Raw genomic sequence first — 22,817 nt, 5'->3', positions numbered from 1 at the left:
TGTGGCCTGAATAGAAGATGTAATAGAATGGGCACTGTTCGCTGGACGTGGGAATTCTCCCTTGCTCTGACTCATGTAGAACAGCAGGGAGGGAGGAGGAAAATGGGCTCCACAAACTCAGCATCCAGTTTTGTCATTTAAAAAACCTTTTTGATCTGAACTTTGTACATTTAATATTTCAGAGGGTATTTAGAAGTTTGATAAAAGTTCCTAGCACTACTGCTAGAGAAAGATAAGGCTCACTATTGTACTAAACAGTGCTGTGGTGCCAAGACAGTATAGTTATGCTTTTTTGTTGCAAGACTAACAGTGCCCAACAAACTATGTATAATTTGGTATTATACTAAGTAAAGAAAAAAATACCCAATCCTTCTCTAGGTCGCCATAAAAAATGCTTTAAGCTTAATATACAACTACTTTGCAACCAGTCCATTGGCAGGGTGTATTGCTTCACAGCAGCTGAGAGTAATACAGTGTGGTGAAATTACTGATGTGCAGTCCAAGATTATTTGTGTAGCATTGGAAAGATACTATTTTTCTCCCCCGTTATAATCAGCCATTACTTTGCCAATATATTTTCTAATGTGTCTTGCAGAGTTTCATGATAGTTTTTCAAAGCTGGATGAAATTTCTGTTCCATCATTGTGGTCAGTCAAGTTTTAGCATGAATAAAAGAAGCATCATTGCCAATTTTTCCTTCAAGCTCATGAAGTCAGAGTCGCGAGGAGTAGGACAAAGCCTCAATAAGCCTTGGGAGCTAATGAGGAATGGCAAGCTCTTTGTTTATTGCACCTGGTAGTTTCTCAAAATCTGTTTCACAGGGGCCAAACCACTCATTTCCTCAAGGAGATAAGGAGGATGCTTTCTCTCCAAGTCAAAAAGCTCTATGACTTTGTAAATAAGGCCGTACAAATGTATTTTTTTAAAGTGCACTTTCTAGAGGGATTGCAGCTAGCATATTGCACACTTTTGACTTGGAAGACCTGAACTTCGGGACTAGTTAAACTGGTTGAGTTAGAAAAGGAGTATAGACTTTCAGGCCACCTGTTATCACAACAGCTAAGGCATGAATTGTGCCTGAACTGCCTGAAATGGGATTTTTAAGCACACTAAACAAGTATTAAATTGAAGAGAAATGCTTCCCCCTCACACCTTTTCAAGAGTGTTCTGGTGGCTTTGAGATCTGTGGCACAAACTCTGAGGAACCTGCCTCTGTGAGAGCTTCGTGAGAGAGGAAATAGAAGGAAATGTGCCACCCCTCCAGTTGTTTCAAGGCAAGGAGTCAGGACCCTTTTACGCAAGTTTCTCAATATGTAATTCAATATGTAATTCTTTGCATTTCTACTGCTGATGTGATCATTTCATGTATCTTGTTTGATATGCATAGTCACAAGTGTTGGTCTGTCAGATAAGGCTGAGGAGCTAACGAGACCTTCATTTTATTGTCCATCATGTTCTAATTCTTAATTCTTAGGAAACAATACAGCAGATATAAATGTGGAAATAATTCTGTATAGTCTCCGGCTTTAAGTCAGTCTTTCTCAGATCTGGACAAAGCAGAGCAACTGTGTTAATCTTCTATTAAGCAGATGGAAACAGTGCTCTAGAACAGAATCAATTGATTGTTGAAATTTAGACATTCTATTTTTCAGGAAATTCCAGCATTTTGAATTCATGTTTCCACCATGCATTGAAATAAGATTTTAGTACAGTCAGGCTGTGCAATTGTTTTCATATTGATTGTATTTGTATTGTAGTTTAATACAAAAGTCAAAACACACTAACTTTCATCTGTTAGGCTGTAGCTAAAAACAAAGCAATGAAGTTGAAATGAAGGGTTCTAACTTTACCAAAAGTAAATATGTGGATATAATGAAAATAAAATACGTTAATTATATTCCCTTAAAGCAATAGAAGTGTTAAGAAAACGCTGGTTTCATTAAAACGTTGCAGTTTTCTTGTTTCTCTGTTGCCTGTTAAAATGCTTACTATCTTGGGAATTTTGAATTTACTTTCTCTGTGGACAACACTCTAAGCGCAGGAATGCCATTGTAATGATTTTAATAGGAGCAGCTCGGATGACTTCAAAGACAAAACACAACTGCCCTGAATTTTTTTGTGGGGAAATGTAACAAAAAACTTCCCAGTGAATGCAATGGGACTATGGAACAGACTTCGAAGTCTCCTATAAGCAGTATGCTAGAAGCAAACATCTTAAAAGTATACTGTAGGGGAAAAAAATGAAGCTATCAGGGGAAATATATAAGTTTAATAAGCCCTTTCATCTCTTATGTCTGTGATTGAGTTTTGTTTTATTTCAACCTGAGATAAAAAGCTTTATTCTTCAAGGGCAATAACAACATGGGTTTTGTAACCGTTAGCTTTCAACAATAGATTATAATGTTTTGATTCACCATTGTGTTAAAATTGCTAGTGTTTTTCTGACTTCTTTGGCATAATGATTTATTAGTGTTGACACTCCAGGGTTGTTCGTAAATAGACGTCAAAAGCTCAGGTTTTGTTCCTTCTGGTAGATTACATGCAAATTACTATAGTGCAGGTTATAACCTAATTATGTTATACATCTTGAACAATGATAATTTCTATAGGAGAAAGCTGTCTAGCATTTTAGTTGCTAATGTATTTTCTTTCTTTTTTTGTGTTGTATTGTCATGGTTTTAGCCCTGGCCTGGCTAAATTTTGGCAGCTAAAACCATGCAGTTGGGTTCCCAAATCCCTTCTCCTCCTCCTTCTCCTCCCAGGGAAAGTGAAATTATTTCAGCTTTAATGTAATAATAATAATAATAATAATAATAATAATAAATGTAATAAAATATATATGGATATATGAGATCATGCCCCCACCCCTTGATGACTATACTTCAGCACAAATACTGTAAAGCAAACATGAGGGGATGGGTCCACGGCTAGGAGGGAGCTGAGCTCAGGAATTTGATTCAGGAACACATGGATCAGGCAACAAGAGCAATCGGACAGACGAGGTCTTCACTGGACATCGGCCATTGCAGAAGAGAGCAAGACCCTTGTGATCTCTCAAATTTATACTGATTATGACATATGGGATGGAATACTCTGTTGGTCAGTTTAGGGTCACCTGCCCTATTCGCCCCTCCTCAGACATGTGGTGTCCTTCTGCCAGCTCAAAGGTGGCCTTGGTTAAGTATAAGCATTGGCCTTTTTGCACATCAATGCTCTGCGTTATCACTTTTGGAGAAGAGCACTGTCTAAATACATGCAGTTAGCTTTTGGAGAATGAAGTTACTTAGAGCAGCTGAATTAGTCACAAAACTGACTCTAATTTAGCTCAAACCACAACACGTATAAAAGAAATCACATTAAAAAGTGATAGTATGTGGGCAAGTTTTTCTGCGGTGCATCTTATCTGCTTCTGCTGCTAAAATATATGAATACAACATAGCAGTCTCATCACCTGTATTTACTTAGTGGCTTTTCTAATGCAAACCTGATTTTTGTCAGGGCTTTAACAATCTGTTTACAATAATTAGCAATAAACTGTAACTTCACTTACAGAATTTCATAGAACACTAGAAAAAAAAATTTGTTTTGTCCGGGTAAATCTAACTTGCAAATATAGATACTTTGTAGATACTTTGTAATCTTATAGCTTATCTTTTCATATGCCAGTTTATAGTCCACTTGTGAGTTATATGTTTTATTTATTAAAAAATGCATTTTAGGAATAAGTAGTCAGTAAATTTTTTTACAACATTTTCTTTTAGCTTTCACTTCAACTGAAATTCTTCTTTTTAATGGATTCACATCTCAGTTGCATTCGTAAGTGCTTTTTGTGTGTCTGTATTCCAGATTCAAATCAAGGCAGCGCCACATAGTTCCCTGCTGACCTCAAGATCGTGGCAATTCTAGCTGTGGAATGAGGACAATTTCAGTCCAGAAATCACTCCTTTGACATCAAATGGCTGAAATTGCCCAATGACTTCTTTGTTTCTGAAAAAAAAGTAGTACCACTTCTGGCTTAATTCCTTTATTTTTTGCTACAGATATTTGTATGCCTGTATACAGATAAGCATGTGCATGTACATTATCGTGGACAGCACAAATACTCAGTTAACAACAGTGAGCAGACCTCTGTGTTCACACTCCTTGAGACAGACTTTCCATCTGCAGAGTTACAGACTGAAATACAGATTAAGTCAACCAAGACAAAGTTCATATACTGAAGAAATTAGTCTGATTCATAGTCCATGGAATCTACAGGTCCAGCAGGTCCAGGGAGGTTATTCTCCCTCTATACTCGGCACTGATGAGACCACACCTTGAATACTGTGTTCAGTTCTGGGCCCCTCACCACAAGAAGGATGTTGAGGCTCTGGAGAGTGTCCAGAGAAGAGCAACAAAGCTGGTGAAGGGGCTGGAGAACAAATCTTATGAAGAGCGGCTGAGAGAGCTGGGGTTGTTTAGCCTGGAGAAGAGGAGGCTGAGGGGAGACCTTATTGCTCTCTACAACTACCTGAAAGGAGGTTGTGGAGAGGAGGGAGCTGGCCTCTTCTCCCAAGTGACAGGGGACAGGACAAGGGGGAATGGCCTCAAGCTCCACCAGGGGAGGTTCAGGCTGGACATCAGGAAAAAAAATTTCACGAAAGGGTCATTGGGCACTAGAATAGGCTGCCCAGGGAGGTGTTTAAGGGACGGGAGGTGCATGGTTTAGGGAGTGTTGGGCATGGTTGGACTCGATGACCTAGTGGGTCCCTTCCAACCTAGTGATTCTATGATTCTATGATTCTACAGTGTAAGGACACCACTACTAGCCTTTCCACAGTTGGTGTCCTTATTAATTGTGTTCAGCTCAGAATAAGGACTGAACTATCAAAGATGAGTCGGGGTTGAGGTGTGGTGTCAGGCCAGTACTTGGAGCCGTTCCTTATCCTATCTGAGGTTTGAAGGATATCTGATTTCAGGACTGTCAGTGTTTAATTTGTACATGTGCATGCGCACTCAAGGCTTATTTAAAAAAAAAAAAAACAACAATGTATTACCTGTGTGCCATTTTTTATTTGGACGTAAACAGGAGATGAGAAATCTACTTACATTTTTAAGCTTGTTGGTTCTTGTTAGATACTGCTCACTTAATTAAAGTTTTTATACTGGGTTTTATGTAACATCATGTAATGATCTAACAGAAATATAAGCAATGCTGCACAGTTCATTTGGGCTGCATGTCCTTGTATTGCTCACACCTTATTAGCCTTCTGCAAATGTTCCACTTTTCTTTAGCTTTGGCAAGCTGCTCAGAACACCATTTCCTTCTTTTCATTCTGGTGGAGTCCAATTGTTCTTTGCTTATACTACGTTAGCCTTTCCCAGAATTTAGCCTGGAGTTTTTATACACTGGGGAGTTTCCAGTGTGTTTAGATTATAAAATGATTTCCTAGTGTGACTGTGATGGAACCACACTTTCAGATAATATTGTCAAACTGGATTTCAGTGCTGTTTTTCTGTGTTTCTTTACAGTTTTTTGCTATACAGAAACGATGTGTACAATCTTTGTCTGCTGAAATTTTTCAAGTCATCCTCCCAAATGGTTAGGATTGTCCCAAAACATTTTCTTGTTTTGTTCTTTAGGTTTGTGCAGATCAATTGGTGTAAGCAACTTTCTTATCAGTCATCTCGAGCAATTAAAGGAAGACTGTGTGATTACTCCACATGTTAATCAGGTGAGTAGATAAATACATTTAAAGTATCTGGGTTTGGGTTTTTGTTTGGATTTGCTTTTTTTTTTTTTTTTTTTTAATAATGATCTCTCTGCCCCTGTGCCTGAAAAGCTACACCCAAACTAGCCTTAGTCATACAATTTCTTATCCATTTCTAGATGCATATTGAAAGCCATCCAGGAAGATGACGTGAAGGGGGTAGGGAGAGTCCTTCTTCCTTTCTTTTCCCCAGTTTCTCCCAGGCTACTTGTTTGTGTCTGGCTTTAAGGCACAAATAAATGGTCCATGTGCCAGGTTTTGATGATAGAACAGTTTAGAAATAGTATTCAAGGAGCACTGGACATCTAGCATTCTCCAGAGCGAACAAGGTTTTGGAGACCCTGTGTTCAAATACTATATATAATTCCTCTAAGCAGCACTCAGAACCTCAGATGCTTATACTCATATCCATGCAAGTGTGCTGTTTTGCTACCCCCTTATTTCATATTCATATTTCAAGGTCACATAAAATTCAGTGAAATACTCATTTAGGAAGGTGCAGTGAGACCCCTGGCAAATATTTTTGCTGCCCTAAGCAGATGAAAAATGCCCACCCACATGCCAGCAGCCTTCCTGAACACTGACAGCTATTCCCTTGTTGCAGTTTTCTGCTTACAGCTGTGCTGGAAGTTCATGTTCCCATTCCTACTACCTCCTGCCACTGAAAGTATGCTTATGCTCACAGAGGACTGGGAGCTGGAATGGATGAAGTGCAGGCATGTGCTTTTCCCCTTTGTACAGGTGGGGAGGATTTCTGTCAGCTCTTTGTGGTTTAATGTCATAAACAGCCACAAAAAGGTTGCTCAGAGCGTGACTGTCAGAACCTAACATCTCTGACTTTTACTTTCCACTACACTAAAGGTTACTAAAGGACAATTGAAATTAACATTAAAATAACCTAAACCCATATAAAATATTTAAGTTCATTTATTCAAAGTAAGACATTGAAATATGTCTCAAGATGGGCAGGTTGATGACTGTTTAAGAATCAGTCAGTTTGACGAAGTTAATTGTGTCTCCTTTTCAGAAATATACATCTTCCAAATCTTACTGGAGTTTGGCCTTTGTCATTATGGTCTGTTAAATGCCTTTCACTGTCCTACTAAGTCACTGCAAGGAAAAAAAAATGTAATCTTGGCTTTGTTTTGAAATTTCCTCTGGCCCCAATGTAAAAATGTTACCAGTCTTACTGTGTCAGTAGTGTTAATGGAGAAAGGTTGTTTCTTGATGCTATTTGACAACATCTCTCATTCTGTGGATGAAAAAGAGGAGATAAAAAGTTGATATGGCAGTGATACTGGAGGGAGGGTGCCTCCTCTGTATTCAGATAGTCATTTCTTTGAGGTGCTGTGCAGCATTGTTCCTAGTTACAAACAAAAAACCAGCAATGAAATATCCATGCCACTGCACACGGCTCCACTTTGAACAGTTTTGTAATAGCCTTAATTTACACTTTTTACAGGAATGTTATGAACTGTAGCTCCATAAATCCAGAAAAGAGTATTTATTCTGTTTCTTGCTTAGTGTTGGAGAGTTGCTGAATCTGATGATGAGATAACTAAGGAATTCCTAAATTTAAATTGGGTGTGGAAGTGCTATACTAAATTCTTATCTCGCTGTCCAGAATTTATAACACAAAGATCGTTGCTGCATTTATGCATAAAATAGTGTTTTCTTTCAATGAACTAATTTCTACATACAAAACGTTTGCAAATAATCATTATACACAAAGTCTAAATATTTAAGAAAGAAGTAAGGAAAAATAATTTCCTACTTAGCTTCGTAAAATTTGCCTAAAGAATTTAAGGTGTTCTTACAATTGCAACAGTTCTGATCATATTAAAATTGAAAGTTATTTTTTCCGTGAAGAGGAGAAAGTAGGAAGACAGGAGAAAAGAAGTTCTTCATTAGACCTTTATAGTCTTTGCAAACCAGGTAGTAAGTAATGTTTCTATTTCACAAACCAAGTTGTAAGTACTACCTCTCTTTATTTCTGAAAAAAAGACAGTATTGTAATGACTTTTTAAGAAGTAGGAAAGGCCTGTCTTTTTAAGAATATAGTATTCTTGGTATGTAGTAGTAAGTAAGCATGTTTTATATTTACAAACTATTATTAAAAATAGTATTAAACACTGTGTAAAATCATGATAAGTATTTTATTCTAGCATCATGTAGAATGAAACCTGCAGCCTAGAAGTTACAGGTTTGTATTCCAGAGTTTGTAATTGACTTGGCAGTAGTAAGTTTGGATTTATGCTCACAGAAGTTTTTGAAAGCTCTTATGTCTGTCACTCATTAGTGGAAAAAAGTACATTTTATAAGAATGTAATTAATATATATGTTTCATTTAATAAAGTGATAACTTTGAAAGCAAATGTGAAGGGTTCTTCTCTGAATTCCAGGTAGGAATGCTCATAGATATTTTTTCTACTTTTATAGAAGTGCAAATTCCTGTGTAATTACATCAGAGAGATGTAGTAATGTTAATATTGCCATTGATATTTAGCTAAATTATGTAAATATGTACAAGGTAGACATGTATTTTAGTGTTTCGAGGCATTAAGAAACACCTGAACTGTTCCTCTATAGACAAAGTGGTTTCTAGGCTTAGATTTCAGTTTCATAAAGAGAAATAATTGTAAGGCTGTGCATTCCCATTGAGAAACTGTCTGAAAGCCAAATGCAGGGAGACATTATCAGGTGAAAAGAACCCACAGCAGTGTGGAAGGAGTAGGATCTTTTGTATACCATCATCTCTGGTATGACTTTCTAGGTATGTGCGTCAGGATTGTTTTAGGCTCAACTTTTCCCCACTGTGCTATGACTGCCATAAAAATCAGCGCTTCTGTAGAGTTCCCCTGCAGCTGGCCAAGTAGCAGCCATGAGGAGTTTTGTAATGCAAACTGTTTTAGTAAACAAATGCCAGTTTTCACACAAAAATACTCTGCCAGAAAAGATCAAGATCTTCCTCTACCACCATATGACAGACAGCCCTTGCCTGAGAAGTTTGGGGACTAAAATAGCAAGGGTGGGGCAAGCCAGGAAGCAGGAATTATTTTGAGGGGAAGCACGTGCTGGCCACTCACCCAATCCCTCTTGTAGCTCAGGATCCTGTCCTTTGCGTTCAGATGCTGCTAGAACGTTCCAGAAAGTTTTCACACACACAAAGAAAATCAATTCAGAAGTGCTTATTTTATTTTATGTATTTGATTATTTTAGCATATATTTAAGAAGAAAATACTTGCTGCTACAAACACACAATGGCATGTGCCAAAATTCAATTTTAGGTGTCTCCTGATCTAGTGAAAGGCACAAAGTATCATCTTGATAGGTAGGAAGTAGTTGTTGCTGTGCATTTGTGTATTTTGCTGTGAAACAGGCAAGTGACATCTCAGCATGCTGTTGTTGCTTATTTCTGGTGTAACCTGGAGCTGCGCTGCCTAGAAATCTTATTAAACCAGCAGGTAAATTCTGCTTGCAGTTGTATTACTAATAAATGCTGAAAAAGTCACCTGATCCCACCTGATTTGTCAGCCTTTGATCCTACATACGTCATTCTTCATTTATTATTTTCTAGGCTATGTTATTTGTTACACTTAGTGTAAAGAATGTCTACTGAAATTGCTTATTAGTATTGTAATAATGGAGTAATACACCCTGCTTTAACTTTCTCCCCCCACCTCATAGTTTTGCTTAAAAACAATGAGAATATTTTCTACTCAGCTGAGGTGCAAGCAAGGGAATAACTGTATGACCTACACACTGGTCTTACCCATATAAACATGAAATACAAAGGCTACTCAAAGGTCAAGAAACATCAAAGGTTGAAGACATGGATGTGTCTGCTGCTTGAACCTTGTTCCTGAGTCTACCTAGTAATTTAGATCATAGCAGCTCTAGGCTGACTCAGCCCAGCCTTGGAAGGGCAGTTTTTTTCTTAGCGCATATTGAATGACTGCCAGCCTATTGTTCCCAGCTATTGTTGTCTGAAAAGACAACATGTACTAAAGATGAGAAACAGGAAATGTTCATTTGTCCTCTTTGTGGCCGAAGAATTTTTCCAGATTCCATGTGTTGAGGTAATTGTTAAAGAGATATTTTTTTCCTTCAAAATGCGCAATAGTGAGATCACTGGAACAACAGTGACAGCGAGTCAGAAAAAGTACATCACATGATTATATATTTTATAAAAGAAAACACTACCCATTTTTGTTGGGATGCAGTGGATGGTAAGCTTCATACAGCATATAACCTGTGAAATACTTTTAAAATAACATAAGAAGGAATATTACACAGGTTCTCTTTTGGCATGTGCTACATGCCAGAATACGTGGCATCCTTACTTTTCAATAACTGAAATCCTTACTTTTCAATAACTTCTGTTTCCTTTTGCTTCCAACAACTATGTCTTTGTAGCTTGTTACTTTTCCTCATTTAACTGATTCTTGGCAATTTGTGATCCTCCTTCCTACGAAAGGTCTCCTTCACACTTCACTCCACAGCGTGATTGCTTCCCTGCGTAAGCTGTTGGTGACACAACACACAAAATACAGGATTTTCTATGTACAATCCATGCCAACAGGCTTTGCTTCCAAGGTCAGGCCTTCATCCTAAGCAAATTGTTCTGCTTGGTCTCCTGCAAACCCAGTCCTTGCCCAGCCCCCTTCCCTTGCCTGATCATTAGTGAAGGAACAGGAAAAGCAGTAGATTTTGGGAAGAGAAGGTAGTCTCAAATCACTGATAAATTGACCTGATGCTGACTTTCACTATGCATTTGCTTATATTTCTGTAACACAGAGCAGAACAAGAAAGAGAGTCCAGCTGCAGTTAGGGCAAACAACGATTCCCAGCTTCTGGGGGAAGCATAAAATAAATAGTAAACTATTATACCAATTAAAATGGCAAAATGATTGTGGATTAATATCCTTCATGTCTTCTAAACCTGATAACTTAGATCTCCCAGAAGCAGTGGTTTAGCATAGAGAGGAGACTGAGGGGATACCTTATCACTGCCTAAACTACCTGAAAGGACGTTGTAGAGAGGTGGGTGTTGGTCTCTTCTCGCAAGTGACAGGTGATAGGATCACACACACAGAATCACACAGAATCACAAGGTTGGAAAGGACCCATTGGATCATCGAGTCCAACCATTCCTAACACTCCCTAAACCATGTCCCTAAGCACTTCATCCACCCGTTCCTTAAACACCTCCAGGGAAGGCGACTCAACCACCTCCCTGGGCAGCCTGTTCCAGTACCCAATGACTCTTACTGTGAAGAATTTTTTTCTGATATCCAACCTGAACCTCCCCTGACGGAGCTTCAGGCCATTCCCTCTAGTCCTGTCCCCTGTCACTCGGGAGAAGAGGCCAGCTCCCTCCTCTCCACAACCTCCTTTCAGGTAGTTGTAGAGAGTAATAAGGTCTCCCCTCAGCCTCCTCTTCTCCAGGCTAAACAACCCCAGCTCTCTCAGCCGCTCCTCATAAGACTTGTTCTCCAGCCCCCTCACCAGCTTTGTTGCTCTTCTCTGGACACGCTCCAGAGCCTCAACATCCTTCTTGTGGTGAGGGGCCCAGATCTGAACACAGTACTCGAGGTGCGGTCTCACCAGTGCTGAGTACAGAGGGAGAATAACCTCCCTGGACCTGCTGGTGACCCCATTTCTGATACAAGCCAAGATGCCGTTGGCCTTCTTGGCCACCTGGGCACACTGCTGGCTCATGTTCAGTCGGCTGTCAACCAGCACCCCCAGGTCCTTCTCTTCCATGCAGCTCTCCAGCCATTCTTCCCCCAGTCTGTAGCGCTGCATAGGGTTGTTGTGCCCCAAGTGCAGGACCCGGCATTTGACCTTGTTAAACCTCATCCCATTGGTCTCGGCCCAGCGGTCCAGCCTGTTCAGATCCCTTTGCAGAGCCTCCCTACCCTCCAGCAGGTCGACACTTCCTCCCAGCTTAGTGTCATCTGCAAACTTGCTAAGGGTGCACTCGATGCCTTCATCCAGGTCATTGATAAAGACATTGAACAGAGCTGGACCCAGTACTGAGCCCTGAGGAACTCCACTTGTGACTGGCCTCCAGCTGGAGTTAACTCCATTGACCACCACTCTCTGGGCCCGGCCATCCAACCAGTTTTCAACCCAGGAGAGCGTGCGCCTGTCCAGGCCAGAGGCTGACAGTTTCTGCAGCAGAATGCTGTGAGAAACTGTGTCAAAGGCTTTACTGAAGTCCAAGAAGACTACATCCACAGCCTTTCCCCCATCCAGTAGTTGAGTGATTTTGTCATAGAAGGTGATCAGGTTAGTTTGGCAAGATCTGCCTTTTGTAAACCCATGTTGACTGGGCCTGATCACCCGGTTCTCTTGCATGTGCTTCATGATAGCACTCAAGATTACCTGTTCCATGACTTTCCCTGGCACTGAGGTGAGACTGACAGGCCTGTAGTTCCCCGGATCCTCTCTGCAACCCTTCTTGTATATGGGCACAACATCAGCCAGCCTCCAGTCTAGTGGAACTTCCCCAGTCAGCCAGGACCTCTGGAAGATGATGGATAGGGGTTTGGAAAGGACATCCGCCAGTTCCTTCAATACTCTTGGGTGGATCCCATCCGGCCCCATAGACTTGTGGGCGTCTAGCTGGGCAAGCAAGTCTCTAACCGCCTCCTCCTGAATCACGGGAGCCTCAATCTGCCCCTCTAACTCTTGGATTTGTAAACAGAAGGAACAACTTCCTTTGCTATTAAAGACTGAGGCGAAGAAGGCATTAAGTACCTCAGCCTTGTCCTTATCCCCTGTCACTGTTATTCCTTCTGCATCCACTAGAGACTGGATATTCTCCCTCGTCCTCCTTTTCCTGTTAATGTACTTGTAGAAAGACTTTTTGTCTTTCACAGACTTAGCGAGTTTTAATTCTAGTTGGGCCTTGGCCCTCCTGATTTTTTCCCTGCACGATCTCACTTCGTCCCTGTAGTCCTCCCAAGATGCCTCAAGCTGCACCAGGGGAGGTTCAGATTGGACATTAGGAAAAACTTCTTCACTGAAAGGGTTATCAAGCACTGGAACAGGCTGCTCGGGGACATGATTGAGTCACAATCCCTGGAGGTATTTAAAAGACAGGTAGATGAGGTGCTTACGGATATGATTTAGTAGTGGACAGGCATGGTTGGACTTGATGATCTCAAAGGTCTTTTCCACACTCAAGCTATATTTTTAAAATTAGTGAAAAATATTCTAATTTATGAATGATGTTTTCTACTAAATGCACTCTTGAAGTTTTTACTAAAAGTTAATTTTTTATTTATCTAAGGTTGAATATCACCCTTTCCAATGACCTCAGGAGCTGGTGGATTATTGTAGGAGCAGAGATATTGTTTTTGAAGGCTACTCTCCTTTAGCCAAAGGTGAAGCACTCAAGCATCCTAGTATCGTTCAGCTAGCAAAGAAATATGGCAGAACTCCAGCACAGATCTGCATACACTGGAGCATACAGGTAATGGAGGGTGGTAATAAAAACGTGTCTCCTGTCTCAGAAAAAAACTGCAAATATTTGGAGTTTTGTGCATCAAACCAGAATTTATACACAAAGCATTTTTGCCTCCAGTATGTTATCACATGAAACAACTGTGCATACTGGAAACTTGGAATGTAGTACAAAAGCATGGCAGTATTTTAAATATGCAATTATTCTGATTGTAGAGACTAAAAAGAGCCACCAACAAAAGAGAAGTTTTCAAACTAAAAGTTAATAAGCAGTATGGGGCATCATTCCATTTCTGTCACTCAGCATGAAGTACCAAGCAGTGAAATAGTGTATTGACCAAAACCACAAAATCTATGTTGGACTTTGATGCAGTCTATAAAATGGTAATTAAAAATAATAGATAGAAATGTCAGTGTCCTCTGGAAAATGAAATTAAAACCTCAGAAGACATAAGGAATGTCTTGAAATGTTTCAAAGAGAAAATATTTTCTTTGAGACTACATAAATTTCAGTGATGAGAAACAATATGTTTTTCAGAATGGGATTGTAACTGTTCCGAAGTCCACAAAAGCAGAAAGGATACAGGAAAACTCCAAGGTAAGATTTGATTAGGCACTCAAGTCTGACTAACATCTGAATTACTGTTTTGAATACTTTTTGCGTGCCCATTTTCCTGTACCAGTTTTATATTGGGGCAAGTCAGTTAAAATTGGCAAATTATAGTGCCATAAAATCACTCCAGTGTATTAAAAACCAGTAATGCACAAATGTCAGAAATCAACTGGAGATTTAATCACTGTGAATTAAAAAATACGTCCATAGAAAGACCTCTAGTAGTTTATTTTTATTATTAATATTTTTATGTATAATTTGGCTGATTGTAGAACATCCTAGTGTGGTTATGGTTAGGTCCTTTTTGTGGTATGCCTATGGGTAAGTGGAAGGGGTTCCTATGTTATGCATAACACTGCATGAAACCTATAAAACTCTTCTGGGGATATCCTGGATAGAGACCTTCTAAGGAAATCATGGCCTTGCCAGAGCTGACTCTTCCGCCACCTTTTTCCTTCTACACGACTTGCAGAGAATGTCCCAGCTTGAAAGGGATGGACAAAGAAAACTGGGGAACAAATGACGATTGGCAGCGTGATTCCCCCCCTACTTTTTTTTCCTTTTCACACCAAATGCTTTTAATCCATTGCTTCATTTTTCTCTCCATTTCTCTAATGTGAAAGTGTACTTTCTTTGGAAGAGGGAAGGGGAAACCACAACAACCTTATTGTTACTTCCAAAAATATCATAAGGTTATGAACTGTTTAGCGAATCAGGAAGAAACTTTGCAAGAAGATATGAAACTTCTGTCTGCCACTTAAATCACTGTGTGCTCCTGTGTGTGTGTAGGTATCTCCTGGTGGCTCTGCCTTGTTTGTATACCTCCTGCCTTGACTCTTTATTCTGACATGCACACCACTTTCTGTAGTACAAGCACAGCTGTTTGTGATTCTGTATTATGAACCAGAGCAGAGAACAAAACCAGGTTAAAACCCCTCCTTATTTTATTTAATGTTTATTTCATGTAATTTTTATTTAATTTTAATTCTGTTTTATTTGCGCCCATGCTATTTTAAATCCAGATGAATTGTATTTTTTATAGAGTTTACTCTACCGCCCCACCAGTTCATTTCACACAACTGAGGAAATACATTGCAGCAAAACTTAAAAAACTTAGAACAGAGAGGAGGCGGGGAGAACTGGCACAGTTATGGGATGTTATTGTATCTCCATTTTTCTTTCTTTCCCCGATGCCTCCATGTTGGCCAGAGACTCTACCACCTCTAGTCCAACTGGTGAAAGCATGGACCTTACTAATCTATCAACATATAATGCGATGTGATGTGATGTGACGTGATGTGACGTGACATGACATGATATGATATGATATATTTCTAGTTCTGTGACTGTTCTCTGGTTTAGGTTTAAAAAGCTTGAGCACTGAGATTTGACTACAAGGGTCATTCCAGCAGACTGTAATTGCTGGTTAATGCAGGATGGGAAGAGAGCTCATTTGGCAGCAGTTCAGGCTCCACAGGATATTTTTATTGAGTATGGAGGAGCTCTGACAAAGACTGATTTGAAGCAACTTCAGTTCTGAAGTGATAATGTCTGGATAAGACACTTGCTAAGAAAATACACCATCATTCATGTTGCAGGTCTCGCCGCAGTAGAAGTCGGTGGCTGTAAGAACTTGGGCATGAAAACAGGTGGTTTCTTTTAGTTTGAATTAATGCTGAGGCACTATAGCACTGTATCTGTTTCTGTATCAGCTAATCCATAAGTGTCCTGTCTAAGTACACACAGAAAAAATAGATACAGCTTTTGGTTTGCTAGCTTTGTGCAAGTCCTGATATGTTCTAATAATTCTTTTTTGCTAAAGTTCTGAGGAACTATATAAACTGAACATTGGGATGTAAGTGAAATACTGAGCTCAGGTTTCCAAAGGGGTTGCAGTCAGAGTATTCATATACCTCTGGCAGTAACCATAATGAGTGCTCTCAAAAACAGCTTTGATACTCACATTGTCTTGGACCCTTGCCTGAGGCTAAAGTGCTACAAAACAATCTCAACAGAGTCTACAAATAAAAATGTGCCACAAAAAGACCAAAGGACCCAGTGGAGCCTGTCAGCTTAATGGAGTATTTGTCTATGACAAAATATAAGAAGAATTTCCAGGAGTCAAAATATATAAAAGTTCGGCCACACATTTAGATGAATCTTGGTCAGTTTAAGTAACAGAAACACCCCTGATTCTCTCTCTGTTCATGATGTTAACTATATATGCATTCCCATAGGTGTTTGATTTTACATTAGCAGAAGATGTTGAAATTCTGAATGGAATGCATGATGGGAGACATGTTTCCTGGGACCCAAGCCTTATTGAGTGAATGAAGGTTTGAGCTTTTTCCTTTGTCCGTGATCAATGACTCACACCATGTAATTGAAAGTCAGGGAAGGTTACAATAAGAATATAATCGTAAGATTAATGTCTGCTATTAATGGTAACTGATTTGAAATCTTTAACATTGATAACAGACAAAAGATATTTTTGAGGGAGCACTTCTGTACAGAGATCTTACATTTCCACCTTAGCTCCTCATCTGTAGTTCAGTGAAGCCTGTGCATTGACCCTCCATCAGGCCATTTAATCAAAGAGCATAAGGAGATATCCTTTCTTTAAACATTTAAGTAAAAATGCTACCTGCTAGTGTACAACATAGGTGTTACAAACTAAATAATTTTTTGAGTACTTTGTTAGAGGGATACAATGTATGAAGAAGAAAAAAATGGGTGAAAAAATATTTTAATAAAATTAATATTACCGTATTTATGCTGTACAATATACTGCAACTCTCCATCAAAAATATGTCACTGTAATAAGCAATATTTGAGCATCACCAAAAAGTTTTGTGCATATTATTGCATAATAATGGCATTGTCCCAGAGAGTACTATGCATATTACTTTCTAGCCTGTGGGTATAACAAAGTAGAAATCTTTCCAGAAAAGTCCATGTACAAAGAAGCTGTCTGCATTGCTGAGAGTTAAGCCGCAAACTTTAAGAGCCAAACAGGTATCTTTGTTGTTACTGATCTTTTGCTCTTTCTGGAAATTCTGGTGAGTTTCGTGTAGCTTTTAGTGAGAATTAATTTAGCTTCCATTTTGGATTTGTCCTGGAAATCTCATTAAATGTCTATACCGATCCTCTGATTTTCTTATAAAATATGTATGTATATAGAGAGAGTGAAATGTATATATAGATAGGTGTACTTTACAACTCTGTTTTGAGAAATATGTCTGCAGAGTCGTTTATCGCCAGAGTATTCAACTTCTAGTCACATTGGTTTGATATTTTAGGAGTTCCTGTGTCTAGAAAGGTATGGAAAATCTGACCGTGATTTATATTGTGTGTGGACTTCCTGAGGCAGTTTTCCCAGTGCTGTTCTGCTTCAGTCATATCGTGAAACAAAGCTCCGTAGTTTTTTATCAAGAAGTGACTTACAGCAATCACATATCCTAGCCTGCATTGTTTGTCCTCAAAGTATTGCTTCTATGTAGGTTGGCTAAAATAGAGACAAACTTACCTTTTTGATAACAGCTCCTCAGAATAATTGCTTTTTGCTGGTAAACATCGCCACAAAAATTTGTCTATATTTCCTCTGGAATCACTAAGACATTATGGATTATTTTAAAATACAAGACACTGTATTAAATGCTGTGCTCACAAATACCTGTACTGTGTACTCTGCCAAGAAAGAGACACCATCTCCACAATAAGGTTATTTTCTAGAATTTCAGGTGTGGCCCGTAGTATGGGGTACTTCAGTATCTGTGAATGCCACCCTAGGTGTCTAAGAACAACCATGTTCCTGGCTTAACTGTTACGATGAGGGATTCAGTAGTTCCAAAGAATAAGGCTTATTAATAAAAAACTAAGGTAATTTTAGGCTTCTTTTCTTTTATAATAAAAATAAAGCTTTCTACCACTGGTCATCAGCTAATTCTGCTTTTGAAAAGTGACTTTCTAGAATGATACTTTAGCAATATGAAAAAAAAAACGGTTACAGTGATGTTGAGGAACTCCTTGCTTCACAGTGTATCCGAATTGGTAAAACAAGGGTTAGGAGTGAATTGTGTGCCTAATATTCACTCAGCGTAGCTTTTTGGCAGTAAAGACTTTCTCAGAAACTGCAAAAGAGAAGTTGGAGTTTTACCTCTAGTTGTCTCTAAGGAAACAGACATCACATCAACAGACAATTTCCAACACGAATGATGCATACAAAGTGAACCAAATCTTTATGTATGCTAGCAAATTCCAGCTAAATTTATTATTACCAGAACAGCTACCTGGCTGGAAGTCCCATGTTGGTCAGAACAGCTCTGATTTTTCTGCATTTATTTCTGACATTACCTCTCTGTTCTGAGCTAAAAAGAACTGAATCAGATTGTCTTGCTAATCCCCGACATAGATGAGTTCAGGCTACAGTAAGGATGGCTTCCTAATTAATTGATCTATTGCATTGTTCCCTCCGTCAAAGACATTTTACAGTATATTTTGTGTCTGCATCTGCTTTTGTTAGGAAGTCAAGCCACCATTTTCTCTGATCTAGATCATGGTATCTAAGCAGCACAATGAGTAGTGAAAGGAATAATCGGATGTGCTTGGGAGATCACTATCTCCTCTTCCTTGGAATGTGACATTCACAAGATTTATACCATGTTAGTATATTTAGAATCGTTGAGCAAATGCTTTTTTACGTTTGATCACTTTGCTGAGGGAAAGACAGACTCATTTTTTATGCTCCTCTCTACAACTAAATTGACATTACAGATTCGGTAGATTGTTTTCTTCTTAAGCAAAGGCTGCTGAAGAGTAAGTCCACATCACCTCATCTAAATGAACATTTCTAAAGTGCCAGCAACTTTGATCATAGTGTAAACAAATAAGACAACTAATAAGAAATTGGAAAGAGAACAGTAGTGAGATTTAGGGGTGGCAGTGAGGAGTGATGTTCTGTAGTAGAAGAAGAACCTTGAAGATGAAAAGGATATAAAAGTGTCAAGCATACAAAATTAACTCAATTTTTTTATTTGTTCTTTGGTCAGTTAGGCTGGAGATGCTCAGTTTTTAAGATTTTTTTTTAAAAAAAAACCCATAGAATTCATCCCTCAAGTGAATTCTTGGAATTATCTGCATATTCTTCCCCAGGGCTGAAATTCTTCGTCTTGTCCATAGTTCTGTAAGACAAGCTATCTCTAGACAGAAAAGTTTTTCACCTTTCTACAATGACCATTTTTAAGATACAGCAACGAATTCATTTTATCAGTGTAATTCATCGTCTTGCCAATAGGAATAGAGAATGCACCTGAAATTGAAGGCACTTTTTTCCATATTAAGTAGGTCATTTATGGTGGTGACTGATTGGGCACTCCTTTCTAGTTGAGATAAACCCATATTTAAAATAAGATATATTTTATCAGTGTTATCTGCCTAAGTGCCATCAGCTGCCTTTGCAGGAACACTGTGACTATAAATGGAAGGGAACTGTTGAAACAAAGGAAAGGAAAAAATAAACTGAAAGTCAGTAGAAAGGGTTAGGCCATTTTCTGTGCAGCCAAGTGGCTTCCTGTGGGACTCTGAGTGGCTCCCTCTCTCCTTTCTCTTTCCCGTTTCTGAATTTCGTATTTTATATTACTGAAGGCACCCAAGAACATTTAATTGAAAAAATAACAGGAATGATTTTGTGAAGTGCATACTTCAGGACAGGATTTTTTAATCAGGCTGCAGAAGCATTTCTACTTTCAAGACTTTTATTTTTGACTACCGTGTGTAATAAAGAAACAATAATACTTGTAAGTTCACAAATTCACTAAGCCAAGAAGGCTACATAATAGTCACCCTTCTTTTTGCACTGTGGTTAACACCAGCTGATTTTAAAACAGCAGTGCTGAATTGTTCTGACAGGAAAGCTGACGTTAAGCCCATGTTTTTGAAAATGGGGACAAAAGTGAAGTAGCTGTTGCTGACACTAACTGAATGCAAGCAGTTAACTCTTTCCACATGGCCATGTCCCTTCCAAAGCGTTGAAGCTCATCTCTGACAAGTGTCCATTGGGCAAACATATCAGATAAGCCAACCTTCTTGTAGTTTTTTGTGTTGCTGTGCTGGGTGTCTTTTTCTGTACTTAATCTTTTGACACTTTTTGCACCTCCATTAAGATGTCTGCACTTTTGAAAGAAAATGTTGAGTATTTGCACTGCCTTGTAGTGAGCCTGTTATATTTATTGTATAAATAAAGCAGCCTTACCATTTGTCTTTATGAATGGTTGCTTGTGCATCCGCAGTATCACATAGGACTAGTTACAATTGCTAGGACATTACAGAATAGTAATGACACCTGCCAGACCAGAGCATGAGAACTCTCTCCAAAACTTGCCCCTGCCCATCGAGAAAACAAAAAAACAAATGACAAAGCCTGAAATTAATTTAAATCAATGACACTGATTGTATGTCCCAGTGATATGACAGATACCACTCTGTAAACAAATAAAACCAATATTGAGTGATGTGCTTCTCTGAGCAACTTTGCACAGATCCATTGTACCAATCTCAGTCGCTGTGCTCAAAAAGAACATTTAATAGTGGCTTTGCTAGCCGGTGCCTTTTGAGAACCATTGTGTAGCTGAACTACCACTAGGAAATTCAACAGTGTGTTAGCAGCATTATCATATTATTAATGATAGATCTATTTTTCTCTCCAGCAAAATAGATTTCCAGGATTTTCTAGATGAGGCTTCCAAATTCCAGTATAAAGAACTAGTGCTAAATTCATAACTTGACTGTGAAATTTGGAGTGGGGGAGAGCGGGCAATTACTTTCACAGTTTCTAAGTCTTTTTTTCCTAATGGTTCCTTATGACCTGTATTCATCCTGTTGAATATCCATAAGTGTAATGTTGCCAAGATGATCACTTGCTCTGGGTGCAATATAAAGGTGGTGGAAGAATAATCTGAAGCACGGCTGTCAAGGTCGTACTTACACTGTGGTATAAATTCACTTTCCTGATGTTGAAAAATATGTATTTAATGGACTCTTTAGATTAATGAAACAACAAGCAGCTATTTTATATCACAAGGCCTGTGAGATTTTTTGCATGATATTCTGCCAAATAACTGTGGATTTTTTTATCTCAGGATTCCATTTCTTTGCAGTGGCATGTTAAATTCCGTTATCGTGTCCCTTAATGTCTTTAGTTTAGCCCAGCAGAAGAGGAACAGTAGGACTGTAAGTTGACTGATTCATACCACTGGAATAAAAAATTAACCTACAAAAACTTTTCTAATGCTGCATTGTACAGTTTCATTACTGCACAACTTCTGCTATATTTTAATACATATGAAAAAAAAGTTGATCATCATTAGATATATTAAAGTGTGTTATGGTTTTGGGTGTAATGATATCTGGTAAGACTATTGCTTGTCACTTTCTCAACTACTTTAATTCTTTCCGCTTGGACTTAAGCTTTTCCTAAAGTTATGTTCAGCTTAGTACAAAGTACAAATTCTCACAAGAATGAATATAGCAAACTATTTACAGCAGCCTTTTAAAACAAAAAAGCCATTTAGTATTAAATAATTATCAACTTAAGCTAAAAACAGACCACCTAAATTATAGAATGCTAATACTAAACAAATATTGAATGTTCTTTGAAATTATCACTTTTCTTTTATTTTTTTCCCTCCAAACCAGGTTTTTTATTTTAATCTGAGGGAAAAAGATGCAGAATTTTTGAACACCATGAATATCAACAGAAAATTAATTCATCTAACCTGTCCCCTGCGGAAAGGATAATTTAAAACCAGAGTGTTCTGTACTGCAAAAGGGATGCAAATGAAACATTAATTAATTTTAAACTGAAGAATAAATCTACAGTCTTCTCTTGGGTACTCAGAGAGTAGCTAATAATTATGAATTAATAATAAAATATCAGTATTAATGACTTGAATTTACTATTATGTTAATGAATTAATAAAATAATTTCATTTACTTTTCCCTTTGTTGCTTTCTTACAGATACAGAAGTGCATACTTCCAGTATTTTCTCTGCTTTCTTGGAACTTTCTGGCATATTCTCCCAGTATGCATTGAGCTATCTCACAATACTATAATTAAGTTTCTTCTGCCTGCACGTACTTCATTTAAGGTGTCATTTTAACCAATTTGAACAAATTATTTTGAGGTTTTTTCCTTGCAGATTTTGAAAACGATTAGTTGCCTAAAGTTACAGATAAGAGCATGCTCCAATGTATTTCAATATTAAAATTTTTTTCAAAATCTGCAATATTTGTTCTGGCATTGCAGCAGAAATCTGAATCTAGCTTTTTATACTTTTCTTTTTTAACATTTCTTCTAGTCATAAGAGTTTGAGGGGATTCTGCAGACCGCTCTGGGTACCTTCTAGGTGTGCAAACCTGTTCTGTTGGTACTGTTTCAAGGATCTGCTGTCCTGACTGAGCACATCAGGGAGGAATGGCTCTAGTTTGTGGCCTAAGTTGCATCAGAATGAATAAAAGCACTTTTTGCTTACACAGATAAAGAGTCTTGAAGGCATGTAAGGGCAACGTGTTGGACAAAAATCCGTTGTTACTCTGCCTTGCAGAGATTTTCTGTATCTTTTCAAGCCGGATAATGTTCAGATACTACTCTGATGCAATCGTGAGTTGTGCAGCAGTGCTAGCACTAAGAGAGTAAGGTCTAGTGGTGTCAGAGGCTGCTGATCTATTGGTATGCAGGCTTTGGGAGTACCCCAGCTTGCAACTGCTTTTCTGACAAGATCAAAGCATTATCCTGCAAGGAAATGGCCCTGTGACTAGCCAGGTCTCTAAAATCCTCACCACACTAAGTTCCAATAGGAAGTTCCACAAAAACTTAGGTTGTCACAGGCAGCCAGTTTTAGGGGTTTCTTTGGTGCCAGACCCTGAAACGGGAGTTTCTGCCCATCCTAAAAACTCAGGTATCTGGGAGCATATACATATTTGA

The 22,817-nt window shown here is 38.6% G+C and overlaps 1 protein-coding gene across 8 annotated transcripts in view; it reads left to right on the top strand.

The window, feature by feature from the left end:
- Nucleotides 1-22,817, top strand: part of S1PR1 (sphingosine-1-phosphate receptor 1) — a 63,029-nt gene that overhangs the window by 33,022 nt on the left and 7,190 nt on the right. For 3 of the 8 annotated variants that reach the window (XM_054072903.1, XM_054072902.1, XM_054072900.1), the window contains exons 4-6: nucleotides 5,623-5,714; nucleotides 13,051-13,233; nucleotides 13,762-13,821. Coding sequence is in view for 4 of the 8 variants with exons in the window: in XM_054072904.1 (XP_053928879.1) it covers nucleotides 5,623-5,714; nucleotides 6,355-6,459 (197 nt within the window). In the remaining 4 variants the exon portion in view is untranslated. The other 5 variants (XM_054072901.1, XM_054072906.1, XM_054072905.1 and 2 more) reach the window with 5 other exon arrangements.

Source organism: Cuculus canorus, chromosome 8 (assembly GCF_017976375.1).
Source record: "Cuculus canorus isolate bCucCan1 chromosome 8, bCucCan1.pri, whole genome shotgun sequence".
In the NCBI taxonomy this organism is placed as follows: domain Eukaryota; kingdom Metazoa; phylum Chordata; class Aves; order Cuculiformes; family Cuculidae; genus Cuculus; species Cuculus canorus.
Note: the sequence above shows the minus strand (reverse complement) of the source record. Positions and strands in the feature narration are given on the sequence as shown.